The 18,458-nt window shown below is 35.9% G+C and overlaps 1 protein-coding gene across 4 annotated transcripts in view; it reads left to right on the top strand.

Annotated features, from left to right (window-relative positions):
• PTPN22 (protein tyrosine phosphatase, non-receptor type 22 (lymphoid)) overlaps positions 1-18,120 on the top strand; it is a 46,315-nt gene extending 28,195 nt beyond the window's left edge. Inside the window, exons 13-23 of one of the 4 annotated variants that reach the window (XR_001145805.1) lie at positions 2,713-2,786; positions 2,898-3,691; positions 5,442-5,525; positions 5,675-5,787; positions 7,150-7,177; positions 7,744-7,827; positions 8,379-8,494; positions 9,440-9,470; positions 12,787-12,864; positions 13,660-13,844; positions 17,742-17,826. Coding sequence is in view for 2 of the 4 variants with exons in the window: in XM_012729975.1 (XP_012585429.1) it covers positions 2,713-2,786; positions 2,898-3,691; positions 5,442-5,525; positions 5,675-5,787; positions 7,150-7,177; positions 7,744-7,827; positions 8,379-8,494; positions 9,440-9,470; positions 12,787-12,864; positions 17,742-17,806 (1,467 nt within the window). In the remaining 2 variants the exon portion in view is untranslated. Of the gene's footprint in view, positions 1-2,712; positions 2,787-2,897; positions 3,692-5,441; positions 5,526-5,674; positions 5,788-7,149; positions 7,178-7,743; positions 7,828-8,378; positions 8,495-9,439; positions 9,471-12,786; positions 12,865-13,659; positions 13,845-17,741 lie in introns of all 4 variants that reach the window. The other 3 variants (XR_001145806.1, XM_012729975.1, XM_012729976.1) reach the window with 3 other exon arrangements.
• The last annotated feature ends 338 nt before the right edge of the window (positions 18,121-18,458 follow it).

Below are 18,458 nucleotides of genomic sequence, written 5' to 3' on the forward strand. Positions count from 1 at the left end.
TTAAAAAAAAAAAAAGCAAGTTAAGGACTTACTGTGGAGCCACAAAGTACTAGTTTCTGAACAAACCTTAAGAAGAAAAAAATAACGGATTTACCCTCAAGGGTGTATGTAACATTCACATTAATTTTTAATATCACATTTTTGATTATTAATCTGAAAATATTCATTAAGTCTCTACTGTGTCCATAGAATTAGGAATACAAAATATATAAGGCATGACCTTGATTGTAACTCCTATCAGTTGAATGAAAAAATTTAGGGGAGAAAACAAAGCCAAAAAATTTTAGAGGCTAAAAAGGAACAAACTAAGCAATTCTCTAGTTACTGTCAACTCTAATGAATCTGCCAGAAGAAAGTCACACGATATTTTTCAAATGCTGAAAGAAAAGAACTCCTAGCCCAGAGTTATACACCCATGAAAATATCCTTCAGAAATGAAGGGGAAATCAAGACGCTCTCAGATGAAGAAAAACTAAAGGAATTTGTTGCCAGCAGACCTACTCTAAAAAACGACAAAGTAAGTTTTCTAATCAGGGAGGAAATGCTGAATGAAGGAAGTATAATAGGTTTTCTTTCTCTTCTTGAGTTTTCTAATTTGATTATTGGAACAAAACTAGAACAGTGTTTCATGTGGTTGTAAATATATTAGAGGAAATATTTCAAGGCAGCTATAAGCAGGGGAGGATTGGGATAAAAAGAGAGGTGAAGTTCCTTTTCTTTCTTCCTTTTTTTTTTTTAAATTAAGAGAGGTAAGTTTTCTGTACTTGAACTAGTAAAATGCAACATCTATAGCTAGATTCTGATGTCTGTGATTACTAGCACCACCACTAAAAGATTACCTAAAAATATATATTCAAAAGAACTATAGATGTCAAAATGAGACTCTAGAAAATGAAGGAAAAAGGAAGAGGCAGCAAAAGAAATCAGTTACACAGAAAACAGAAAAAACAGTGGTATATTTAAACCCTAACAGCATTACATTACGTGTAAATAGTATAAATATACCAGTGAACAGACTGATTAGCAATCTGTCCAACTATGTGCTATCTATAGGGAAAATACTTCATATATATATATATATATATAGGTCGGTTTAAAGTAAAGGATTGAGAAAAAAATCATGTAGGAATGAATAAAAGGAAAATAGGAGTAGCAATATTAATATCAGGTAGAGTAGACTTCAGAGCAAAGAAAATTATCACCAATAAGGATGGACATTGCATTATGATGAAAGAATCAGTCTATCACTCCTGTAAGACATAGAATCTGAAGAGTATATGAACCAAACGTAACTGTAAAGTGTGTGAAGCAAAACTGATAGAACTGAAAGGAGACATTGAAAGAAAAGCATTGTTATATTTAAACTGCAATGCCCCCCTCACCAATGATAGAACTAGATAATCAGCAAGAACAGAAGAATTCAACATGGTATAAACCCATTAGATCAAATCAGTGTTCATGGAACTCTCCACACAACAACAGAAGAATGATATAAAGCTTTATTTTCTCTTTGTCTCTTTATCTCTGTTTTCTTAGAAGAACACGAATCATCTTACGAGGGCCCAGTCTAACCCACTATGATTTTACCTTCACCAATTTCATCTGTGCAGATTATTTCCACATATAGTCACATTTTAAAAGATATTATTGTTAGAATTTAACCTGTATTTTTGCATAATCAGTGGGATCTTACACTTGCTGATTAGTTTTTATTTTTTAGAAAGGATAATTTTTTTAAGATGTATTTATTTATGCATACAAGAACTGGGGTACAGGCCAGAAGTGCAGAAGGGGTGGTGGTGAGAAGATTCCCCAGAGACAGAGTGGGGAGCAGAACAGACTGACTGATGAAGTACACTGCTGAGGGGAGCAGTGAGGAGACAGGAGAGGTCTGCTGCGCCATGTGGGTCACCTCCCTGGCTGGGGATAGAACTTGTGCCGCAGTGGCTACTAATAACTTCTTTGTGCTGCACATTTACTCCTTGTGCCACTAGGGAGGGCCCTGCTGATCACTTCTTTTCTTACATTTAAACACCTCTGGGGTCAGAATATAGTTTACAACTTATGGCATCTTAGATACCATGAGACATAGTAAGAAATTTCATAATGAGACTATGAATAAAATGACGGTTGCAAGTGGCTAAGCACTCTCAATGTAAGAGAATAATTTCAGCTTGAATGGTCAGGGAAATTTTCCTTATGCAGGTGACATTTAAGCAGAGATAAATTCTTTAGAAAGAGCCAAACATGCAAAATCTGGAGTAAGAATATTGCAGTCAAAAATAATAGTAAGTGCAAAGGCCTTAAATTGGAAATGAGTTTGGCCTGTTACAGGGCACAGTCAAGAGGGAAAAAGTAGAATAAGATGAAATAAGTATGACAACCTAATAAACACCTATTAACTTTAAATGTTAAGGTGAAATTTTGGAAGGTTGCCCCTCAAAAACATTTAAAAATGGCCACACTTGAAAAGATGCCACAAGAAATCCTTTCTGTTTCTCTAACACTAACAGTTTTTTAATCTGATACTTTTGATCTAAGTATGTGAACAAGTTCTTACTGGATTCAATGTCTTGGAAAGTCACCTAATTTTTTCAAGAATTATTTGAAAATCGTCGTTTTCTGAAAAGTAATTTCGCAGCCTTGTGAATGCTAAAATGTTGTGTTGCCAAGACTTCACTAAAAAATAATACCTACTTTTTTCTCTTGAAGATTCAAGCAAAGTATTCAGCTCCTCAGCAAACTCCTACTCTAGAAGACTCTTATTCTCTTAATTTACCAGAAAGGTGAGTGCAAACATTTGGGAGACCAACTCATAATTCCTTGTGATGATCAAGAGAAAACCGGGAAGAGGCCTCTGGGAATGGTATCAGCACGCTTTTCTTTTATTTTAACAGTACAAAAGAAGCAAAAATGATGAACCAACAGAGCCCAGAAAGGAAAAATGCAGCAACTTCTACCTTTGACCTTTGGCCTTTTGAAACAAACGAAAAGCAAGGATTCGCTTTGCACCCTGCTAAGCAGAGTAGTTCTCTGGACTTTTTGGAGCTAAATTGTAGTTGTAACAAACCAACCATTAACTGGGAGACGGAGACATTCCCGATAGCTGGAGAGCCTCTTCAGAAGCGCAACAGTTTGGACTTGAGCTCCATTTTCTTTGAAGCCTGTCCTAATTCTAAATCTGTATCTGCAACAGAAAGATATTTTAATCCAAAGAGGCCAATAACACGGACCAAATCAACTCCCTTTGAATTGATACAGCAGAGAGACACCAGGGAGTTGGACATCAGAGGAAATTTTTCTGATTTGGAATCTCGGCCACGTCATTCCTTTCTTGAGGATTCTCAGAGAGGGACGCACGTTTCTTCAGCGGAAGTGAACTACCCCCTGTCTTATGACACTCCGCAGCAAATATTTCATCCATCTAGCACAAGGCAGCGTGTCTCCAGTGATTTCAATTTATATTTTGATACGTCTTTAGTAGAGGATCCTTATTTTTCATCGTCTCCAACTAGTACCGGTTCAAAGATGTCTCTGGACTTTCCTGAAAAGCAAGATGCAACTGTCTTGCCTAGTTTTTCATTGCCATTATCCTCTACGCTCTTTTCTTATTGTCATTCCGGGGATGCGTTAGCCCTGAATCCTTCAAACACATCCCTCCCAGCACTGAACCAAGAGACAGAAGCAGTAGGTAAGTTACTTTTAAATATGTGTGTATGGCACTTTAGGTTTCAACTTGCTTCTGTTTAAGATTTGGGTTTCCTCTCAGCCTTCCCCTGTCTTTCTCTGCTTCTCTCTCCACGTCCTAAATTCCAAGCATGTTTTAATCCTAGGTTATGCTGAAAATAGCAACAACAAGCATGTTGTGTTTCATGCTACCAGGCAGGATTGAAGGGAGCCAGGCCTGGTACTGCATCTTTGCTACAGGCATTCTTAGTCTTAGAAATTCATATCCAAAGTCCACAGTTTGCTAACATACAGGAAAGATTTTATTAGCAGCACCCCATGGTCACTCAAAAATTTTTCTTGAAAAAAAAAAAAATTTTTCTTGAACAATCGTATGGCCATAATGAGTTGACCAGATTGCTCAGAACTGAATTCTCTTCCTGTGGGAGTTGGAAGAGAAAGATCTGGTTTCCTCCTGTCCTTTGGTAGTAACTCAGTAGACAAGAATTTGTGTTTAGTGTTCTCTGTGGGATTTTAACCATCTTGACACCCTTCTAGATTTTGGCATCTTCTGTCGATTGTTTTATTTAGTGGTTTGAAAGGAGCAATTCTGCTGTTAGAAAAGATTTTAACAGCATGACGTGGAAGAAGAGGCACTAAAATATAGAGCAAGTTTAATTCTTAGGTATATCTTCAGAAATTAATTTAAAAAGTTCTAACTGGATAGGAACTAGAGAAAACTTTTGCTCTTAATATCTACACAGATAAGTAAATTTGTTACAAAAATACTTTGTCTGGCCCTTGGAAGTTATTTCTTTACTTATTATATTTTATATACTTTTATCTTGTTTTTCAATTTAAAGGAATTTTATTTTTTTCTACAAACCCCACAATATATTGGACTTCTCCATCAACATTATTAAAAAAACCCAGATCTGTAGTTGCAGGAATTATAGCAACACTGACACCTGCGCCACCCAGTGGCGAATTCTTAGAACAGCATTTTTAAAGTTTTACAAAAATTCAGAATACTATTTCTAAGAAGTATGGAAAACCCTGTTATCCCATTGGTGTGGAGAAAGAAAAGACATTCCCTATTCTTCATTAATAGACTGAAGAAAAGACACTAAAATCTTTGACTTTACTTAGCCTGTAACTGGATGTTTGGCATTTCAAAGTGCTTAAGATGCACCATCTTGGTAAAACAGGGAAATTTGTAGAAAACAATCTAAGACTTCCTAAATTAATGTAGTGTTCTATGTTATTTAACTGATATTTAGTGATTCAATCAAAATACTTTGAAGATTTATTTTTATTTATTTGTGCACATAAGAATGGGGTGTCGGCCAGAGGTTCAGGGGGTGAAAGGATTCAACAGAGACAGAGTGGGGAGAAAAACAGGCAGATTGATTGAAATACACTGCTGAGGAGAGCAGGGGTGCACCCTGTGGCTCCTCTCCCAGGCAGGGGGTGGAACTCATGCTGCAGTGGTAGCTTCACTGGTGATAGCTTCATAGTGCTGAGACAACTCCTTGCACCACTAGGAAGGCCCTCAATCAAAATACTTTGAACCTTTAAAGGAAGTAGAATATTTTTAGATAAAGCAAAGAACTTCTGGATTTGCTATTTAAGATGGCGAATACATTTTGCTTTTATACTTGATTGAAAGATACCAATTACAATAGTGTAGGCACTTACCTCAATATTGGAATGTTAGAATTTTTCTTGGAGTTTTCCAATTAAAATTGTGATTATATTTCTGGCATTTTTGATAGCACCTTCTGCAAAGATAGAAGATGAAATCCCCCCTCCACTTCCTGAACGGACACCTGAATCTTTTATTGTGGCAGACGAAGCTGGTGAGTACAATTCAGTGAGTGTCATAAAGTGGATTGACTGGATGTCTTCTCAGATCCTTCAACACCCTGTCTGCTATTAATGAGTAATCTTTGCTTTCTAAAAGAATTAAAACCCTGCTAAAAATTGAACAACGTTTATTTTCTTCCAGGAGAATTCTCTCCAAATGTCCCCAAATCCTTAACTTCTGCTATGAAGATTGGAACATCCCTAGAATCTGAGTCAGAGAAACCTGATGACTCTGTAAGACTTAGACCAAGCAAGGTCAGATATAACTTCATTCCTGATTCTACTTATTTGGATTCAACAGACTATAGTCCTTCTTCTTGTATTTTTTTTTAAAGATTATTTATGCATACAAAACTGGGGTACAGGCTAGAGGTGCAGGGATGGTGAGAGGCTTCACCAGAGACAGAGTGGGGAGCAGGACAGGCAGATCAGCAAAGCACACTACTGAGGGGAGCAGTGGGCCGGTCAGGAGAGGTCTGCCATGACATGTGGGTCACCTCCCTGGCCAGGGATGGAACTTGTGAAGTGCTTCTAGTGTCATAGTGCTGTGCTTTAACCCATTGCACCACCAGGACGGGCCCTCTCCTTGTCTTTTTAACCCCTACTACTCAGTAAATATTAAGCAAATCCTACTCATAAAACAATGTGCTAGAGAATATGGGAGATAAAAATATATATAAGAAGTACCTGTTGTCCTAAGAAACTTAGAGTCTAGCAGTGAGTTACAGGACGTGATGTCTATATTTCTGTCAATATTTGTCAGAGCAAGGCAAATTTGATTAATGCCGTGTGGAAGACAAGAGACCCAGAAGCTGAGAGATTCCCTGGAAATAATTGGAAGTTGAAAAGTAATCCAGGAAGACTTAGTGTAAGAGGAGATATTTGAGTTGACTTTAAAAGACAATTAAGACCAAAAAAATGTTTCTTAAGTAGGTAACTTGTTCTTGTTAATAATTTGATAGGCTGTATCAAATTAGCTGTGGTAAGCTATGACAGAAAGTATTATTTGAATGACAGGTACCCTTTTTACTTAAGATAAAACTTTTGGGGATAGTGTTGTCTACTTGGGAAGAAACATCTACACTTTCAACTATGTGTTTTGTATTTGTATATATTCCAACCAACTATTTGAAGATGTCAGAGATCTAAAAAATAGTTAAGTAAATATTTAAAAGTGGCTATAATGGAAATAGTTGTAGGCAGATATGCTTTACTTCTGTAATTACACTTTTAATTTGTCAGTCTAATTGTTAATATTATTGATAACGATATATATGCATCTATGTATGTCATGACTTTTATCTTAACTCCCAGAGCAAAGAACAATCACTCCTTTCCCAAGGCCATCAAGTTACTTCAAATTCAGCAACTTAATTCCCATTAAATTTTCAGGAAAATATTCTGAGTAGAAAGGAAAGAAGCTAACAAAGCCTCCATGTAGAACTCATTACTGTGACATGTAAAACTCACTCAGGATTAAGGATGCCTTTTTGTACCTGAGCACACTTATTACTTAGGAAGAGGAAAGTCAGCACTTGTAACTATTCAACAGGTATAAGATCTGCAGTGCGCATTTCTATGCAGAGTCTTTTGTCATGTTCTCTTTTTATTTTTCAGAGTGTAAAACTCCAGAGTCCCAAACCAGGTAAACATTTTTCCTTCATTTAGATGATATTTATTTATTTTTTAAAAGATTTATTCATTTATGCATACAGAACTGGGGTACAGACCAGAGGTGCAGGGGTGGTGAGAAGGTTCACCAGAGACAGAGCGGGGAGCAGAACAGGCCAATTGATGAAGTCCAGCGCTGAGGGGAACAGTGAGGAGACAGGAGAGGTCTGCCGCGCCATGTGGGTCACCTCCCTGGCCGGGGATCAAACTTGTGCTGCAGTGGCTGCAGTAGCTTCTTAGTGCTATGCTTTAACCCGTTGTACCACCAGGGAGGGGGCCTCATTTAGATGATATTTAGCCCTAAGTGTCTGTGTATCAAATGGTTCATTACATATTACAGTGTCTGGTGAAACATAGACCTATTGGCTAAAGATCTAGAAGAATAAATTTCTTGAGGCATCAGTCATCTTTCAGATAATTTTTTATTTGGTTGTATGGATTAATTATTTACAAATTTGGAAAGTCACTCAAAACCAAAAAGGGATCCTGACATGAATTTTAACTGAATTTTTGTTCTTTCTTGGATACATTTTATCACAGATCTCCATGAAGAGCGTTCTTCTCCCTCACCACCTCCACTCCCAGAAAGAACTGCAGAGTCCTTCTTTCTTGCTGATGAAGATTGTAAGTGATAGTATTTTTGTTGTAAAATGAAATATAGATTATTTTCTTACTAAAATATAAATAAGACTGAAATATCAGTCTTATAAAAATATGAGACTGATAACTGGTCAACAAACGAATCTGAATAGAAAAGGAACAAAATGATTAAATAATATCAAAATGACATTTAAAACTTATTTTTTAAAAGATTTATTTATTTGTACATACAGAACTGGGGTATAGGCCAGAGGCTCAGGGGTGGTGAGAGGCTTCACCAGAGACAGAGCGGGAAGCAGAACAGGCAGATCGACGAAATACATTGCTGAGGGGAGCAGCGGGTGGGTCAGGAGAGGTCTGCCACCCATGTGGTCACCTCGGGGCAGGCGGGAATCGAACTCATGCGGAAGTGGCTTTAGCTTCTCAGTGCTGTGCTTTAACCCGCTGCACCACCAGGGAGGGCCTAAAACTTATTTAATTATTTATTTAAAATGCATTAAAAAGTCAAAGTGAAAATGATGGCTCTATATCTGAAGGTTTAAGAACTACGCAACTTTTTTTTTTTTCCGGTGTAGGTATGCAGCCTCAAGCCATAGAGACTTATTCCACTAGTTGTCCTAACTCTGTGGAAGACTCTATGTCTTCACAACAGACATCGAAGACTCCTGCAAAGTGCTTCACAAGGAGCAAGGTAAAGAAGACAAGACTTTTGGGAGACATGACAGAAGCTTTTGAAGGTGTCCTTCCCTCAACCCCAACTCCCAGATTTCAGATGGGAAAACAGATGAAATATCTTCATTCAAATTGATGATCTCACAACAATCACAATTAATAGAAAGAAACCATAAAAAAAAAAAAAGACTGATATTTAAAATTCTACTTAAAGTATTTGGGATTTCATAGGAACAAAACTAACCTTTTCTTTTTCTTTGAAAAAAGAAGCATGCCCAATAAAACTGCTAACCTTTCTTCTTCTGGGACAAAACAAAGTGTTTTCTAATTAAAATGGGGGAGGGGAAGAAAAAGTCAAGAATAGTCAGTAAATTGGGGGAGGCTTGAAGGTAGGCATTGTCAAGCCTCAGTAATTAAAGTGGCATCCTAATGAAGAGAAACATGTATTAAGGAGAAGTCCAGAAATAGCTCCAAATATGTAAGGGGACTTTAGTATATAACCAGGGCGGGGGCATCTCAAATCAGGACAAAAGATGGATGTTTTAATAATTGTTGGATCAACTAGGTAACCACATGGGAGAAAAAATGTAGGTTTCTTAACTCCTAACTATACCAGGACATATTCTAGATAGATGGAAAATTTATATATTAGAAAGAACAAACAGACAAGAAACTTAAAATAACCCATAGAAATACTGTACTTTCCCCCTTCTTTTAGGGTTATTATTTTTAAAATACATTTCTAGGAGCGCTTTATATTCTTTTAAGGCTGGAAAAAATAGCTAGATGAAATCAGGTGATGACTCTCACGGAACTGAAAATGGCAAGATGGAAAAAAATACTGTGCATTTTGATGGCTATTTTTAAGGAAATTCATGTTTTAGGCTGATATTTAAATTTCTACTTAAAGTATTTGGGATTTCATAGGAACAAAACTAACCTTTTCTTTTTCTTCATTTTGTAGAGCTTGAAAATTTTGCGGAACATGAAAAAGAGTAAGCTTCTTTATACTGGTTTAGAGTATCTAAAATACTACATTGACAATTATGTAATTTTCCTTATGTAACCACTCTGTGAACAAACTAACAATATTATTCCTAAGCAGAGTTTCAGTTGAATACTCTGACTCACTGCCATCACCCCCAGGTCTTGCACCTGCTAATGTCTTGTGGGGAGTCAGGGGAGAGATAATTTCTGTTTAAAAGGCAAGAATAATAGTATGATGTTTGGCACTTTCTACCCATCCCAAGATTCTGTCATACAAATGTGTTAATTTAAAATTCCCAGCAGTTTAACCTCAGATGCATTTTCTTTGAAAATAGTCACAGCAAAGCATATTGTGAAACAAATGTGTTGATTTAATGAAATAAGCAGAGTATTGACACATTGCCATTTTCACCAAGTATTATTAGCAATAAGAGTCTGTTGCTTACTATTTTTACTATATTGTCATGAAAACAAACTCCAAAGGCTCCTGAAACTGTGGGAAGCTGATTATCTTATTTACAGCTGTAAAGTATATAAACCATGGTGGTACACCCTTTTTTTTTTTTTTTACATAAAATTAGCCCAAACACTTAGTTCAGTCCAGTCACTTAGTTCCACTGGTGATTTGGGAGGGGGAAAAGAGCAGTGAGAAAGTTTGCCTTAACATACTGTCTAAGTAATGTTTATAATTAACTCTTATTTTCTGAGTTTTTTTCTCTATCTCCCTCTCCATAAACTTATCCTATTTTGCCTTCCTTGCCATTATACCTGATCTTTGACATGAACTGATTTCTCACCTGTGATGGTGAAAGGATAACTGAAAACTTTACTTTTTAACTCTAAAATTAGTTAAAAGAGAATTAAACATTTCAGAAGGAAATTACAGTATGAAACAAGAGAAACAAAAATCATGAAAAGCAAGTAACTTAGTGACTTGAACAGTCAGCCACAGATTGATCAGCTTAGCTTATGAGACACCTGAGATGTGTTTGGTGTGTTATAGGAACTCAAAGGGAGCTAACATCATTGTAGGTAAATCAAGAGGAGTGAGGCAGAAAAGACAGTAGCATGGGAGGAGATAAATACACCCTATGGGTCACATTAAGTAGTTCACAATTCATTGTAAATGTAATGGGAGTCATTGGAGAGCTTTAGGCAGAGGGGTTACAGGATCGTTTTATAAAAGATCAGTCTGCCTCCTGTATGGAGAATGAATTAAAGAGTGACCAGAGTTGAAGTTATTTATCATGAAGCTCGAAGCCTACTTCTGGAGGGAAACTAATTGTTCAAAAATCCTTTAGTTGCAAGTAACAGAAAACCAAACTTCAGCTGGCTGAAGCAGAAAAGGGAGATATTTTTAGTCTGTGACCAAGAGTTAGATCAGTATCTAATCTCTCATTTCCTATCTTCTGGCTTTGTTAGACTCTATTACCTCACTCACAGGCACAGGCACGCATTTACCATGTGGTTGCAGGCTTATATGGAAAAATGAGTGTTTCCTAGTTGCTCAAGCAATAGTCTCAAGACTGGTTTTGATTGAATCCAGATCTCTTCACTTGGTTCATTCGCCTGTGCCTGAACCAGCTATTGGCATTGTATTTAATATGCTGATTAATGTAAAATTCTACCCAGCTAGTAGTCAACAACGATGACATGTGGACGCTGACCAGTTAGGAATGAGGTCAGATCTAAACACCTGTGTAGCCGTGGCTATGTACTAGCTAAAATCTGCCCCAGTCATAAGGTTTGATCTAAGGGGTTGATTAAGTTCCTGATTTAAGACCATTATCAGCTCCACTAAAAGTTCAGGCTCTTTCTAACTGGGGAAAAGTGGTTTCCTACAGGGAAATTGAAGTTTAAATTTTCAGAAGAGGAAGGAGTTAATGCTGAGCAGGCAACAAACAATCGATGCCAAGTCAATATGCAAAATGGAGCTTCCTTTGACACCTTTGCGGAATCTTTATCTCTTACTGTAAAATACAAATACCGGTATACGATTCAATGGTGTTTTTTTCTGATGATGTATGTAATTCAGCGTCTATGCAGTATAGGGATGATTAATATTGTCTGAAGTTTCTCACTTCACCCCCATCTTACTAGTGTTTCTGTTCTGTGCATGGCACATAATAAGTGTTTAATTATTATTATGTTTTTATTGAATTTGGTTGAAAGTTACCATGTATTTTTAGTGTTTCATGATCAAGTATGTCCAGGAAGGGGAAAGTGTTTCTAGAATCATAGTATCAGGTGTACAAATACATATGCAGTGCTCTCACTTCATTCTGAGAGTGCTGAAGACAAAAAAAAAAAAAGGGGGGGGGTGAATATATAATAACTTCACAATTATATGTTATTTCTTAAAAAAACCCATATAACTTAAAATTATCTTTTCTACTTGTTAGACAGCACATGTGCAAAGTGTAGAGCATGTTTTGTGATAACTTTCACAATGGTGCAGAAACTGATGCATGACTTCATTAAGGTGCTGGGAAGAGACAGTATACTTTAAAAGTATACCTGTAATTAGCTAAAATAGCAAAATTAACACCACTTTGGGGAAATTCTGGACCTATCTAAAATCATCTATAATGAGAAAGAAGTAGGTTGGAAAATAAAGACAGACGTCCCAAGAATAGAGGGTAGTGTAAGAAAAGTTATAGATGAAAGCTGTGGATGAACTTTCGAAAAATGATATAAAAGTGTACTGAAAAGTGGCCAGATATAGAGTAAGATGGAATCCAAGGACAAAAGATGAATCCCCCCCAAAAGTTGAATGACACATAACAGAGCTTTCCTATACAATTTGCAAAGAAAAGCAACATTAAAAAAAATACAAATAAGTCAGAAAGAAAAAGAAAAATACAGGATAGTTTTATTCATAGCAAGAGTATAAAGGGCTGAGGGGAGGTGGGAGAAGCAATTATAATAAAGAAAACCAAAAAACAATGAACAGCTACATACTAGAGACATTTTACCAGGGTGGAGGGGGGAATGGGATCAAAAATGGGATGAAAGCTGCACGGGACTATGGTGATGGCACACGGGTGAAGTGGTGGTGAGAAGTATATGGGGATTACAACTGAGATGGAGCAAGGCACAAAATGATGTAAAAATAAACTAATAAAAAATAGAGAAAAATAAAAGACTATAGGGTTGACCCATTGGTAAGCATCTATATCTTTGTTTGATAGTGATATATTTATTTGGAAATAATAATTACTTTGTAGAAAATGTTTGGGAATATTAATTTGGAGAAAATTATGGGGTTGGATAGATTTGAGTCTGTCTTCATTTTCTCTCTTGCATTTCTTCTTTTGACTGTAGGTATTTGTACTTCGTCCCCATCAAACAAGCCTCCGGAGTCTGGTCAGTCAAATAACTCCACTTCCTTTCTGAATTTTGGTATGTGCATTGTTTCTAGACTTTAACAACGGTCATCTATTTTATTCAGTTGCAGCATAAGCTGCAGCTTTAAACATGATTTAAGCTTGCACATAGAAGATCTTACATTCTTTTAAAATCTGAGCTATAATTGTATTTATATTTTTTCCTTGCAATTTGTCTTTTTAATTATGACCTCAGCTTCTTCTTAACCTCTTAGAACAAAGGACTGAGCTGCCTAGTATATGTGGAAAATAGCAGTAGGTAAACCAGATGACATGGTGGCCTGTAGCAAATAAAGGTGACTAGTCCCATGAAGAAATTCTGGAAGGCCATGCTATTCCGGTTGGCATCTAAGAAAAGGTATAAAAAAATGCACAGGTGTGATCAAAAGAGCAGCAGTTTTGCTCTTCTTGCCTAACTTGTTCAGCCTTACAAGTTGAAGTAAAAGTCCGGCAGCTTCAAAGAATTGTTTGATCAGTTGTCCCTAAGTAGAAGCTATAAACTTAAAGGGACAATTATACCTTACTTTAAGCATTCTATTATTCTTTATTATATGAAATGGTTATATCAGATAAGGTGGTGTTGTTATACTGTAATTCTTCATAAAAAGTGTGTAGTCAGACAGAGGGGAGCAGGCAGATGGCAGTGGCTAGCCCCCTTCTTGGGCAGGGACTGCTTCTGTACTGGTCTCAGGGCCGAAATCACAGAGAATACTTGGAGGTGGAAACAATGTCAGAAAATTTGTCATTTTAAAATATTCTGATTTCCTGAATATTTCTCCGAATTACTGAGACAAGTATCCTATCTAAACAGGGAGGCATCTTCAGAAATTCTTCACAGATCATACCAAGAAATCATAAAATCAGGGTCACCTGACCTTTGCAGATGCAAACAGATATTTACATCTTGCCACCAAGCAAAGAATGAAAGTGTCATCCAAAAATAGTTTCAGAGCGATTGGAGCAAAATGCAAGCGATGTCAGCAGAACTCTCAAATTGTATGTGCCTTTTATCAATGAATATGGTCATTTAAAATAAAATGATATTATGAATATGCTAGCAGCCTTTTATTGCAAATAAATTCAACAGAGAAACGTGCATATGATTATTATCATATGACAAAAAAAGAAGCATGCAGTTAATGTAGACTATGACCACTAACAATTGTTAATAGCAAAAAGGGGAATCCATGAAAGAGCGTGAGGCTCCCTAGGGGTTCCTGAACCTTATCTTAGGAGCCACTGCTTTGATGGTATCATCCTGATCTGTATGGTCAAAATCAGGTTGCTCCTACATCCACACTGCAGGTGCTGAGAAGGTGAGAGGAAATGTGGAAGGGAAGGGTATGGCTTCCTCTTCTGGTGTAAAGCATTGGCCTGAAATGGACAGCATCAGTTTGGCTCAGATAGCCTGAGATATGTGCTCTGCCTAAACTCCAAGGGAAATGGGGAGATATAATCATGCCAGGCAGACAGCTGCCTGGACAGAATTCTGTTCCTGAAGAAGCAAGGAAAGCTTTTGTGACAAGGTAGCAATCTCTTCCTGGTATGTTGTATCATACCTGGGTAATGATTCCTATCTGACCTTTGCAAAATATTTAACCATCATTTCTGGGTCTATTTCTTGGACCATAACACTTTGAGTACATTAACTCTGAGGTTTAAAATGTTATGATTTTAAAAAAGTTATTATTCTGAAGAAATAATTTTGCTACAATATTTATATTGAATATTATATAACTTATGGGAAAAGCACTAAACTTTGCCTGAATGTAAATGTTGCCTTTTTCCTTCTTTACTCTCAGCTAGTGATACTGTTTGAATGACTCATCTAACTTTATAGTAGTATGTGGCTTAATATAATACTTAATAATATACTTAATATAAGGGTAAAATATTAGAGCGGCATTCATACTGTTTCTTCTCAAATATACCGATATTTAACTATTTTTCCCTATGAAAAAATAGCACTTAACTTTTTCATTGTTACTCTTTCATAAAAGAGGAGGCAATATATTTAAATTAGAATGAGAAAAAATTGTGGCTTATAAACATTCATGTGTTTCCTGATGAGTCTTAAATGCAAAAAAGATAGATCATTACCGTTCTATTAAAAATTGATCAGTGAGAAAGACTGAAGTGGGTTTTCCTCATAGGCGATGAAAATTATGTTCTTCTATTTTCAGTCCATTTGGGACAATCAAGTTATCTGCACTGAATGGATGATTTTGACTATTGTGTGAAACTAGCCTAAAATAGTTTTTCTTCTATACTCTTGGAATTGAGGTGCAATTGATATATATTAGTTTTAGGTGTACAACATGATTAAATATTTGTATATAAGAGTATTTGAAAAAATGTCAGATCTTTTCCCTTTTCTTTCTTTTTTTTTTTTTTTGCTATTGAGTTGTATGAGTTCTTTATTATCATTTGGATATTAACCCCCTTACCAGATATATAGTTTGCAAATATTTTTTTCCATTTCAGTAGGTTGGCTTCTTTCTTCCCCACTTCCCCCCCACCCCTTCTTCAACCAGTAAAATGTATGTGAATGGAGCTGTGTGGCCCTCCCCCAATTTTTTCTTTACCATCACCATTAATAAATTCAGTTTTAATGGATTTTTTGTTTCTGTCTTCTCTTCTTACTCTCTTCTCTATCAACCAGTTCTGGTATTGTTTTTGTGGTTCAGACTTAAGAAACACTTGAGTAGTTACTATGTGCCAGGCATTAATTTTGGTTACCTAAACAAATATCTTGTGATACTTTTGTGGGTTCTATGAGATATAAAATATACACTCTTTTGTAATGAGGTTACAAAAGGATGAGATTAAAGATTTAGAAATATCTTTTGAGTTTTCCAGTCTCTGTTCTCCCTTTATATTTCAAAGCATTCATTGATCAACTTAAGCTCCTAATGTTATTAAGTGTAAGAATATCTTGAAATATACCTTCATCAAAGAAAAAGGGAAGCAGTAAGCTACTGATTTGATAAAGGATCACTCACTGTCATAACCTGTAAGATTTTTTAACGTACCCAGACATAGTTTCAGTAGTTGTATAAAATTTCTTCATCTTCCTTCTTTGAGGATGGGGGTGGGGGGAAGGGAGTGTTTGAGAGATAAGATGTTTAATTTTTCTGAGTGTTTTTTTTTTCTAAGCTTTTCAAACAAAACCTTAGTGAAATGGGGCTTCATGGGCAAAGTAGTGTGAATTTTACACAGTGATTTGGTAAAGTAAATGGTGCTTATTTTTTGAAATTGTTATTTCCTAGGTTTGCTTTTTTTACGAGTGGAAGGTAGGCGAAATGATGTAGGTAGAGGATATTATTATACGAATCCAATTAAAAATGGATAAAGGACTTAAAAGGGACATTTTTCCAAAAAGACAGGTGAACAGGTACATGAAAAATGCTCAGTAACACTAATCACCAGAGAAATGCAAATCAAAACCACAATGAGGTATTACCTCACATAATCACCATTATAAAAAAGACAATCGATAATAGGTGTTCTGGGAGGCTGTGAAGAACGGGGTCTCCTGTGCGCTGTTGGTGGGAATATAAACTGGTATACCCTCTCTGGAAAACAGTATGGTGATTCCTCAAAAAATTAAAGCTACCAGCTTCTATAGCTGAAGAAAATGAAGTCACTATCTCTAAAGAGGTATGTTACTCCGTGTTCATTGCAGTATATTTACAATGTCCAAAACATGGAAACAACGTAAGTGCCCATTTGTGGGAGAATGGAACATGTGGGTGCACCCATGTGCGCAGGCACATGCACACACATACACAGACGCATGAGCCTTCAACGACCAACCTGGGTGTGAACTGCACAGGCCTTTTACAGATATTCTGGTAAGCAGATGATAAAAATTTAGGATTAAATAAATCTAGTACAGCACTATAAATTTATTTTCTCTTTCTTAGGCTTTTAATACGTTTACTTTCATTGGTTTAAGAATACAGTATATAATTATAACATACAAAATGGTGTTAACCCACTGTTATCAGTAAGGTTTCCAGACAAGACGACTCATAGTTTTTTGGGAGTCAAAAGTTCTCTCTGGATTTTCAGTGGGAGGGTGGGTCATTGGTGCCTCTCTCGCCCTCTTTCAGGGCTATCTGTAATATATATCATTCCATTCACACATATATAACACAATGGGATATTATTTTGCCACAAAAAGGAAATTCTGCCCTTCACAACAATGTGGTGGACCTGAAGATATTATGTTAAGTTGGTCAGTCAGAGTAATACAAACACTGTGTAGTCTTCTCGTGTGTGTAATCTAAAATGGCTGGAATGGTCTAGTAGAAGGGGCTGAGGTAGAGGAAATGGCTAGTAGATGTAGGGTCCAGCTATGACATGACTAAGCCTGGGGATCTGATGTATAACAGGTACAGCACTGTAGTGTATACTTGAGAGTTTTTAAGAGGGTAGATCTTAATGCAATCACCATGCAAAAAAGAGGTCATTATATAAGGAAAAGGAAGTGTTAACTAACCTTAATGTGGTATCATTTCACAATATATAGATGTATCAAATTATCATGTTGTACACCTTAAACTCATATATTTAATGTCAATAATATTTTAATATAGCTGAAAAAAGGATACTATGTGCTGAATCATCAGACTATTATAATCTAGGTTCTTAATATAATTATAATAAATTTGCAATTGCTTTACAGATTTATTTTTAGTTTCTATTATTATTTAAGTTTTAATTTAATAACCAAATCCCTTTATAAGCTATTGCTAAATTGATCAACGATGCTGCTTAGCCTTTAGGAAAAAGAAACATGTATTTCCATATAATGATATGCTCTAAATCCAAATACTCATTTTTATTTTAAAAAACCTGTTTCAAATTCAATTTTATTTTTGTTCCCAGGTTTTGCAAATCGTTTTTCAAAACCCAAAGGACCAAGGAAACCACCAACAACTTGGAATATTTAACACAATTCAGAATACGGATTGCAAGTGCATCTGCAAATAAAATTGCTAGAAAACTGGTAGATAAAACAAGTACTTTATAGGCAAATATCAACGTGAAGATATGATAGTGTGGTAATAGCTTTTTAAAGGAAAAGCATTATGGAAATAAGTGCCAGAAATTTTACATTTTCACCACATTAACTTTGGGTTAATAAAAGCTCACTTGAACTTATGTAGAGAATATTGTATGAAAACGTGTTACAGTGGGTTTTTCATTTTTGGAAATTGGTTTTATTCTACTGTCCTACATAGATACAAACTTTAAAAAGTTTTGTAAGAATGGGATATTAATTACCTGTCTAAATTATCAGAATTTACTATAAAAATGTTTTTAAAAATCTTGTATTGTGGTTACAGTATAAAATTATTGCTTTTGACTGTGACTGTTGCCTCAGTGGAGAATATACCTCCACCACTTCAAAGTCGGTATGAAAAGAAGTTAGATTTAAAAGGATATACAAAGAATGACAGTCTTTTTTTTTTTCCATTTGGATACACCAACTAACAAGATGTTCACAGCATTCTTTTTCCTTTTTTTTTTTCTGTTTAAGTTTCAACCAAAGTTATTCAAGGATCAATTCCAGACAAACAGAGAACCAAAAAATATCTTTTG

This window comes from Condylura cristata, unplaced genomic scaffold (genome assembly GCF_000260355.1).
Source record: "Condylura cristata isolate star-nosed mole 26May11 unplaced genomic scaffold, ConCri1.0 scaffold00026, whole genome shotgun sequence".
Taxonomy (NCBI): domain Eukaryota; kingdom Metazoa; phylum Chordata; class Mammalia; order Eulipotyphla; family Talpidae; genus Condylura; species Condylura cristata.